Source organism: Citrus sinensis, chromosome 3, assembly GCF_022201045.2.
Source record: "Citrus sinensis cultivar Valencia sweet orange chromosome 3, DVS_A1.0, whole genome shotgun sequence".
Lineage (NCBI taxonomy): Eukaryota > Viridiplantae > Streptophyta > Magnoliopsida > Sapindales > Rutaceae > Citrus > Citrus sinensis.
The window spans coordinates 16,866,686-16,875,327 of record NC_068558.1 but is presented as its reverse complement, the minus strand read 5'-3'; the positions used below and the strand labels follow the sequence as shown (position 1 = coordinate 16,875,327).

The 8,642-nt window shown below is 36.6% G+C and overlaps 2 protein-coding genes across 7 annotated transcripts; one reads left to right on the top strand and one right to left on the bottom strand.

The window, feature by feature from the left end:
- Positions 1 to 241: 241 nt before the first annotated feature.
- On the top strand, positions 242 to 3,724 carry LOC102614836 (protein Iojap, chloroplastic). Its single transcript, XM_006477984.3, has 5 exons — positions 242 to 587; positions 775 to 901; positions 1,430 to 1,568; positions 1,681 to 1,769; positions 3,183 to 3,724. The coding sequence occupies exons 1-5, from the start codon at positions 321 to 323 to the stop codon at positions 3,302 to 3,304; spliced, it is 744 nt and encodes a 247-aa protein (XP_006478047.2). The 5' UTR covers positions 242 to 320; the 3' UTR covers positions 3,305 to 3,724.
- Positions 3,725 to 3,807: 83 nt separating this feature from the next.
- Positions 3,808 to 8,376, bottom strand: LOC102613563 (uncharacterized). 6 transcript variants are annotated; one of them, XM_025098575.2, is made up of 5 exons: positions 8,173 to 8,376; positions 6,448 to 7,543; positions 5,330 to 5,713; positions 5,027 to 5,251; positions 3,808 to 4,394 (listed from the first exon to the last, which is right to left on the bottom strand). In XM_025098575.2, exons 2-4 carry the CDS (start codon positions 7,490 to 7,492, stop codon positions 5,232 to 5,234), a joined length of 1,449 nt encoding a protein of 482 aa, XP_024954343.2. In that variant the 5' UTR covers positions 7,493 to 7,543; positions 8,173 to 8,376; the 3' UTR covers positions 3,808 to 4,394; positions 5,027 to 5,231. The 6 variants fall into 6 exon arrangements, with proteins under 6 accessions (XP_024954343.2, XP_006478042.2, XP_024954344.2 ...); XM_006477979.4 differs by having other exon boundaries at positions 5,027 to 5,097; XM_025098576.2 differs by having other exon boundaries at positions 5,336 to 5,713.
- Between the last annotated feature and the right edge of the window lie 266 nt (positions 8,377 to 8,642).

Sequence of the window (8,642 nt, the reverse complement as noted above, 5' to 3'; positions counted from 1 at the left end):
ACAAATAAATCAATTATGGGAAATCTTTTAATCGAATTTTGATAATTAAAATATTTTTTGTTAATTTTTTTTAATACTTCTGATAACCTAAAAAAATTCTAATAAATTTGAACGATATCATCAAGAAATCTTTTTGTAATTGGATTGCGTCAATCTTCTAGGCCCATAACAGCCCTAGGCCAGCCCAAGGACATAGCTTTAGTGTCTCTCTCATTATGGTTATATGATATCTTCGAGAGCTGGAAAGTATCTGATTACTTACTGATCTTTTGACTCTCCCACTATTAGAAGCAAGCACTTATTAGAATTTCGAAGCAACAATGATAGCGTCCGCTACTTTATCTCTCGCCGGCGCCGTTTCCGGAACCCGTTTTACCTGCGAGTTTCATCCACTGGGTCGTCTTGAAGCAAAGCTCTCTCACAAACCCAGAAAGCATGTTGAGTGGTTTTGCATTAATGGGCACCATTTGCTGAACCGCAAGTGCTTTTGGCAAATACCCAGAAGTAGAAACTCGATCAATTTCAAGCCAAGGGACTTGCCTTTGCATTTTGCTTACGGAAAAGATGCTGAAGATAGCTCCCTCTCGGTACAGTTTTTGTTAACTTTGTGTTAATTTCTCCCTAAAAATTTCCTTAATGGAATATATTCTTATATTGTTTACTGATTGGAAGGGTGGATTGATAATGATATTGTCTGTATTCTGTTCTTGTAATTCATTAGTTTAACTCTGTACCTTAGGTTCTGTATTATGACATGACTGATATCAATGGCAGAATGTAAGTGAGGATACCGATGAAATGTTTGACAATTTGTTGAAAAAGTATGGAAAAGTGGTCTACAGGAGAAACGACCAAAAGTCTCCAACTGCAGAGATTGATGATGATGCTGAAAGCTTATCATGTAAGGTCATCCCATAATTAATTCAACATTCTTCTCAGTGTTACAAAAATGTACGATGTTTATATTTCATCCAATATATTTTGGCTTAGTATTGCATTATTGCTGGTATAGAACATCCTCTAAGCTTCTAGACACAAAAGAGCTATGCACCTTTTCTTCTTTTAAATGGCGATTCCATGTTGTTGTTGTTATTGTTACCTTCACTTTTATGGAGCACTAAAGGGTAAACACATTTGTGAGGGAGTGTGGGTGTGCTTTACAAATTTTTGAGGACTTGACATGTCTTCTATGGATTTCTACTCGATTTAGTTAGAGATATTATATCTAAACATTGTTTCTGTTTTGTAACTCTGTTATCTGTTTTCAAGAGTTTGGTTGCTCAATCATATCCTTCGATATGCAGATCATATATTTAAAATTTATTGGATTTTTCTTATGAATTAATTAAGAGTGGGAACAAAACCAAGCTTCCACATCAAAACCATTTTCAGCCTTATTACATACTGATGTTTCCTGCCTTATATGTAGTTGCTGTGGCAATGGCAAGGGTTGTGAGTGATGTGAAGGCTGCAGATATAAAGGTTCTCTTTGTCAAACCTCTTGTATATTGGACTCACTTTTTTATCATTGCAACAGCATTTTCTCGTCCTCAGATTGATGCCATTGGGTACATTCACTTTGACTTTTGATATTCTTATCTTGATTTAGAAATTCTATGTTTTCATTCTGTATTTGTACAATACTTGGAATGACATTTGTTGTTGCAATTTGCAATATAGGTCGAGAATAAGAGATCTTGCTGAGAAAGAGTATGGAAAGGTTCCATCTGGGGATTCAAAACCCAACTCCTGGACCCTTTTGGACTTTGGTGAGTGATTTTACGTGACAATACTAAAACTCTCATTTATTTTAATGGAATTAGAATGAAAACAAAAAAAACGAACTTCCAATGTATGTGTGGCTATGACCCTGCTATCAAGATATCACTACAAGCTCCCACATGCTTCATTGTGTAGATAAGGTGATAGACCTCTGTATTATAACCTGCACTGACCTTTCCTTCCTATTAATTATTTGATCATGTTGGAGTGGGGTAACAATATGTTATTCTAAAATTTTTGAAACTACAATGAACATTTTGAAGTAATACACAAGTGTGATTTCTCTTCGAACTCACAGCTTGGTTACGCAAGACTGCAGGGATGGGATACCTGCCACATTGGTCCCAATTTTCTTACGTTGCAGAAATGGACAAGCAAACAAACAAACACAAAGAAAGAAAACACATTCACACTTCTATCCATGATTCTAGGATTTTCAGTCAGAAGTTTATGTGATTTATATTGAAGTAACTGATGCTTTATACAATTATTTTCAACCACAGCAACTTCTATGCTTTAGCTCTTAGGGCTATCTCAAGGCTATATTAATGAGTAAATTGTCCTCTTCCCCCCTCTTTGTTTATTGAATGAGGCAGTTTGTTTGAAATGTAAAAATTTTGGTAGTTAAGAGTCTGTCTTGTTGTTAGAAGGGTGTAAGTTCAAGTGAGTTTTGAGCCACCTTTCGAAATTATTTAAACATCGGCAACCATGCTGATAGGACATGCATGTCAATTTAACAGTCAAAAAGGATTCTGCTTTTGGCTTAGGATCATCTTAAATTTTGTGTTATCTGTTTTCTAAGTATAAGGCATTTCTTTTCTTTGGGTTGGTAACCTGGGTAAGCTGGAATCTCTTTGTTGTTTAATTGTACACTAGCACAAGACCATTCCTTAATTCATGAAAAATAAATAGATAAAGAAATAAGAAGTAGATACTAATTCTGTAACTTGCAACTTAAATTCACCTAATTGATTTAAAGTGCCATTGTAATCCTTTGATTTGAGTTATATGCATATGCATGTGGGTGGTTCTGCTATACACTTCTTTGTTATATTTATCTTTTTTAGATGGATTAAACTCTGAACCGAAATTTTTTTAATGAAACTTCTAATGAATGTGTGGTTTTATAGTTTAATGTTTTTAGTATATCTTGGAAACGTAATTGAACCTCAAAATTTACTCATGAGTTAGGCTTTGTATGTTTCTGAAGACATTTGTTTTTACTGGTGGGCTTTGAAACATCTGCTAGCTTAATTGGTACAAATGCTGCAAAACTGAACAAAATTACGGTCATGTAGTGGGAAACACCTACATCCATGACTCCAAAATCTTTGTTCATATGTATTACTTCTTCAGTATGCTGATAAACTATGTTTTGTCAACTTTTGCCTTAATTCCAGGTGATGTGGTTGTCCACATATTTCTTCCGCAACAGAGAGTCTTTTACAACTTGGAGGAGTTTTATGGAAATGCAACAACCATTGAGCTGCCTTTTGAAAACCAACCCCCATTCCGGAGTTAAAATATAATAAAAGCCTGCGCTAATAGACTCGGTGTTGGCCAGCTTCTGAGTCAGATTTCACCTGTACTTGTATTGCTTTCTATGGCTTTCTCGGGACTTCTGGAGGTTGAAATATGGTGGATTCCGCATTTCTGGAGGTATACCTCTTTTGCTTGAGATATTGATTAATTGGCAATGGGGGAAAAAAAACACTGGGTCAGCTTTCATGTAATTGTTATATAATCCTTTTTTTCTAGGGAAGGGCTTTAATTATTTTTGTGTATTTAGAGCAGTAGGGGGCTTGTACATGTAACAGGACCGCAGATTTGCCGTGAAGCTTGAGGAATTTTGAAAATGGAACTCTCTTGTTGCTCCACCAAATCTCAAGAGTTAATGGTAGTATTACTTCTATATAGCAGCAATGGAGAGAGTTGAAAGAAATTTTATTTCGTTGCTGTTTATTAAAGCAAGGGCTGAAAGGCATAAATTAGCTAAAGAATTCTTTCTTTGCTGAAAACTACGGGTAGCGGAAGCAAAGATAACTCCCATGATAATTAAATTCAGTAAAGTGGCTAGTGGAATTGAGAAGTAGGATCATAGCCACTTTTCTGCGAACAGGGAAAATATTCAAGTTCTCATCTAGGTTACAAGTACTTTCTCCCACTATTTAGAACAAACATCCTTCACACAAAGCATCTTTCCAGTGGATGGTATTCACATTGACAACTACAATGGTACAATGGTGTTGTAGAATTAACTTAGCGGCTTTCCCACCCACAACGCAGTGATTCCCACCGAGGCCTGACCAGTGCATAATTTGAGGGAAAAAAATAAAAATAGAAACCGATCTTTTCTTAGCATTATCTATTTACAATCTATAATTAGTTTACTGATGTAAAATGATTGTAACATATGTGAAATTGGAAACTTAAGCACCAGTGTAACCATGATGCAACTTGGAATCGCAGCAAAGCATTGAAATGGCCATGTAACAGAAGTGGAAACGACCGAGATCCATTTCTGCACACCAAGTAGTAAAAACTTGATCAAAGTTGGCTGCATATTGGAAACTGTGAAGTGGCCGCATGGTGTAAATTGTGAACTTCCCTTCCTGCAGATAGACAAACAAACGCACGATCAGAAGCTAGAGATTGAATGGAAGGAGGAAAAAGCAAGGCAACAAACTAAAATAGGAGGAAAAAGGGAAACAAGAAGATATGCACATCATACACTATTATACAAATGAGTAACAGAGTATGCACCCCCTAAACACAGAATCTCAAACATGATACTTATGATGTTAACAATTGTCCTGATAACCCATCTCATTTCATAGGAAAACAAATGTTTCAGAAGCTTAACATCTATGATTGGAAAGTGCAAATTCTATCAATATATGTACTACAAAACCCACTAGGAGAATAAAACATATGCATAATTAGGTCCTATAATTTCTCTGCCATTTAAAGCACAAACCTGTGCATGAAACTTGAAAACCAAAAGGCCGAAATCCTCTCTATTGATATGCTCAGATGTTATATATAGGGACTAGAATTACTAAGTAAACAAATATAACCCAGTAGCAATTTTATTCTAAGAATAGCTAAAAAAAGCACCAATTCGAATAGCTACAGCATTCATAGTCTAATTTGAAAATGGATAAAAGAAGAGAGAGAGGGGAAAAAAAAAGGATTAAAAGAAGGGCATGGTGTGGAGCCAGCTTTGCTAGTATGTAACACTTACTTCTATACTCTTAACATCAAAATCTTTATAGTCTCAGTCTCGTATGCTAATACATTTTCCCTGTAGTAAACCTTCATTTCAAAAAATCATTCTCTTGGTGTCATTTAAATTGAAAATAAAAATAAGTTGTTCCTAAAGCTGTTTTTCTTGCTTCCATAGGAACAGACGAAGACTTCACAATATTTGGCCGGCAATTCAGTTACTGTTAGCAGTCTGAGCAGTTGACTAGCATGAAAAAAATAGAAATATTCAGATAGTAAGATGCATGGTCATATAAATTTAAAACTTGAGCAAGAGAATCACAGTTACAGCTAGCTGAGTGTTGACTGGATTGCCCAGGTTCAGTTGGACTTAAATCCATATCATGAGTGGCCGTCCAACCAGGTTCATAAGCTTCGAGAAAACTGATTTTTGCCTTATTTGGTAAATCATGGGGATGAACAAATGGAACTCCAGCTGGCCACTTGATCTCCATTCTTATGTTGGCACACGGGCTATCAAGTGCATGAATGTGACTCTCACACTCCCTGAGGTTACAGAATCTGAGCTTGATACCCTTCTTATCTGCAATCTCTTGAACCCTTTCCTTCAAGACCCTCTGGGCTTCGAGTCGTAACCTCTTGGAAGGGGGCAGAGGTTTGCATCTTGAATTACTCTTCCTCCTCCTCAATGATGGCTTTATAGATCCTGTACCAGCATTTCATCGATCCAAGGACCTGCTGTTAAAAGCTTCTCTCTAAGAACTACTCCAACCATAAAGGAAAGATGATAATCCGTCATCAAGATGGTCCACATGGTAAAGAAACAAAAATATTTCATTAAGAGTAAAATTCAAACCTCTCTTTTGATATCCATTCTCTAATTCTGTTTACTTCCAGTTCTTCTAAAACTAATAATAAACCATTAGCATGCACATTAAGCACAGCTGATCACCAATAATTAAATTTTTGTCCAATTTTTTTTTTTTTTTTTTTAACTATGAAACATAATTTCCAAGTTATAAGTTTCACACTCTTAGAAGCCTTTTTTCCTCTCTTACAAAGAAAAGGAGAACTAAACCTGATTACAACACAAAATCATTTAAGCAGCAGGCACACAACAACTAGATCTAAGAAAACTAAAACATTTAAGCAGCTGAACAAAAAGGGAATGCTCAAAGACAATAATTTTTTTTCTTATTTATTATTATTATTATGGACGTAACACAAAAAAAAAAAAAAAAAAAAAAATCTCTCTTGTTCATCTTTGACACCCCTCCCTGCCAATGCATGAGCAGAAATTCCAATGTTAAATGAGGAGCCTGATCAGAGTAAGGTGAGAGCAATATTTATAACAAAATAAGGCTCATCCAAATGTTTTAAAGGAAATTAATGAGAAAATAATATAAACAAAATGATAGATATCATTAAAACTATGCTTACCATCTTGGGCTGTAGGGAAAGTGAAAGTCTGAAAGCTTTGCCTATTAAAGAGCTGATCTGTCGGATGAGACCTCTGCATGAAGTCATCCACTGGCACAGGAAGCTGGAATTGAGCTTCAACTCCGTGACCAGCTGCCCTCATCTCAGAGCAACTGAGACTACTCATGGATTTAGGCATGAGCTTGAATGACAGAGAAAATCTTCCATACATGTTACCCTGCAGATTATTGACCTCTGTTCTGTGAAGTGCAGGGTTAACATAACCTGCAGTTGCCTGATATAGTGCGAGGCCAGGGAAAACAACGGCTTCTTGAGGACCAAGGTCACCATCCACTAGAACCCACCGACCATGAAAGTCTCTTACATGCAAACCCGCCTTATCTGACTTAACAATAGAGACAAGGCTTTTGTCAACATGATGATCCTGTTCGGGATACATAACTAATGGGCCATCCTCTTGGTTTGTTAAATTGTGGTGTTGTGCTCCCTGAAATGATGGCCTTGCATGACAGCAAACAGACAAAACTGAAGATGAGACCTCCCGACTTCTCAAAGGGACATTATCAAGTACTTCAGTGAACGGAGAGCTGCGCAAGTTCAGACAGTAGCTGATGGCATCAAGTATTTCTCGGGCTGCCTTTCCGAGCAAAGCAAAAATGTCGGGCAATCCAGCAGGAGGGAATTCCAATGAGTTGTTGGGTTCTGAAGGAGTCATGCCAGGCCTGTAATCGTAAGTTTCCTGCCACTGCTGAGGATCAGCATAGTAACCAGATGTCTTACACCACTCACGAGAATCATTCGTATGGATCATTTCTGCAGCTGGGTATGATGGTCTTTGATGGAAGTAGAGGCGAGCAGATTCTAAACAAGATCTCAAGAGAGGCCCATCACTAGCAGGAAACTGAATGATGGCAGCAGAATACTGAGCAAAAGATTGCGATAAAGTCGTGGCAGATAGCTTATAAGAATCAGAAGGAAGTCCTTCAGATGGCATTAAATCTGTGAGCTTCACACGACCCAGAGATGGCAGGCCATTGCTCGCCATGAAATAATCTCACTAGTCCAGCCAACTGGTTTCAAAATGAATCCGACCAACCTGTGAGCACCACAGATGAAGAACAGCAAACGGTTAAAAGCCAGAAAATAGAGCAACACCAATCATGCACTAAAAAATTATAGTTGACAAGCCAGCAGTAGTGCTGTACTACCAAGATCCAACCGCTTAGCTTGACCAACTCTGCACATAGTCGTTCAGCTAAGAACCTAGCACCGGAGATATCCCTATCAATTTTTGACCTAATTTCCAATTCATGGCTTTAAAATTCCAAAACAAGTACATCTTCTCTGTGTTTCCACTCAATATGATAGTGTTGAATGTGTTCAACCGTTAAAAATTTTAAACCAAAACCAACTAGTACACAGTAATATACGAAAAAATAAAGAGGGGAAATAGAGGAATTTGTAAATGGCCACTTTCAATTAAGAACATCCATATAATGCTTCATTTGACTAATATCACTGCTAATTAGCCTACAGCCAATGCTACAAATTAAATCACCAGTCATCTTATATATCACTAAACAGCTAAATAAATTATAGTCTCTGTAATTATATAGCATTTGCACAAAAATCAGCTCTAAATTTTAATCCAGAAAAAATCAACAATTTTTTTTTAATTTTTGGGCTTCAAATACAAATAAAGACAGAGAGCAAGAAAGCGCTGACCTTTGAGGGAATAAATTTAATGATAATATGCAAATTGGTATATGGAATCTGAATTAGGGTTTGGCTGAACGCCGCTTCTGCTTGGACAGCAGCCAGTTGATCGGTGTGGCTGCGGGGATTCTCTCCGGTGCTTTACTCTACATTACCCTCCCTCCTGTGCATACTGGTGCCACGTAAGCATACTACTCGACTTTTATGTCTTAAACAGTTCATGCAATTTTTTTTTTAAATAATAATAACACTTATGTGCCTAATAAGTCTGAGCTGGATGATTATAGTCGATATTTTATATAAATATCAGTACATTTATATAATTATAATTAATAAAATTTATTCCTCTACTTCCTTACCTCATTTTTAAATTAAGAAATCGAACTCCTCATGTTTGGGATAGAGATGACAAAATTCTTTACATGTTTGGAGTCTCATGAGACCCCATCTAAAATAAAGTAAATTTTGAATAATTTTTA

Excerpts from the sequence above, each read along its gene's own strand:
- LOC102614836 (XM_006477984.3), top strand. The coding sequence starts at position 321 with ATGATAGCGTCCGCTACTTTATCTCTCGCCGGCGCCGTTTCCGGAACC. Across the intron at positions 588-774 it reads CTGAAGATAGCTCCCTCTCG|AATGTAAGTGAGGATACCGA; the intron begins GTACAGTTTTTG and ends TATCAATGGCAG. Across the intron at positions 1,770-3,182 it reads CTGGACCCTTTTGGACTTTG|GTGATGTGGTTGTCCACATA; the intron begins GTGAGTGATTTT and ends CCTTAATTCCAG.
- LOC102613563 (XM_025098574.2), bottom strand. The coding sequence starts at position 7,492 with ATGGCGAGCAATGGCCTGCCATCTCTGGGTCGTGTGAAGCTCACAGAT. Across the intron at positions 5,714-6,447 it reads TTTCCCTACAGCCCAAGATG|GATCTATAAAGCCATCATTG; the intron begins GTAAGCATAGTT and ends ATGCTGGTACAG.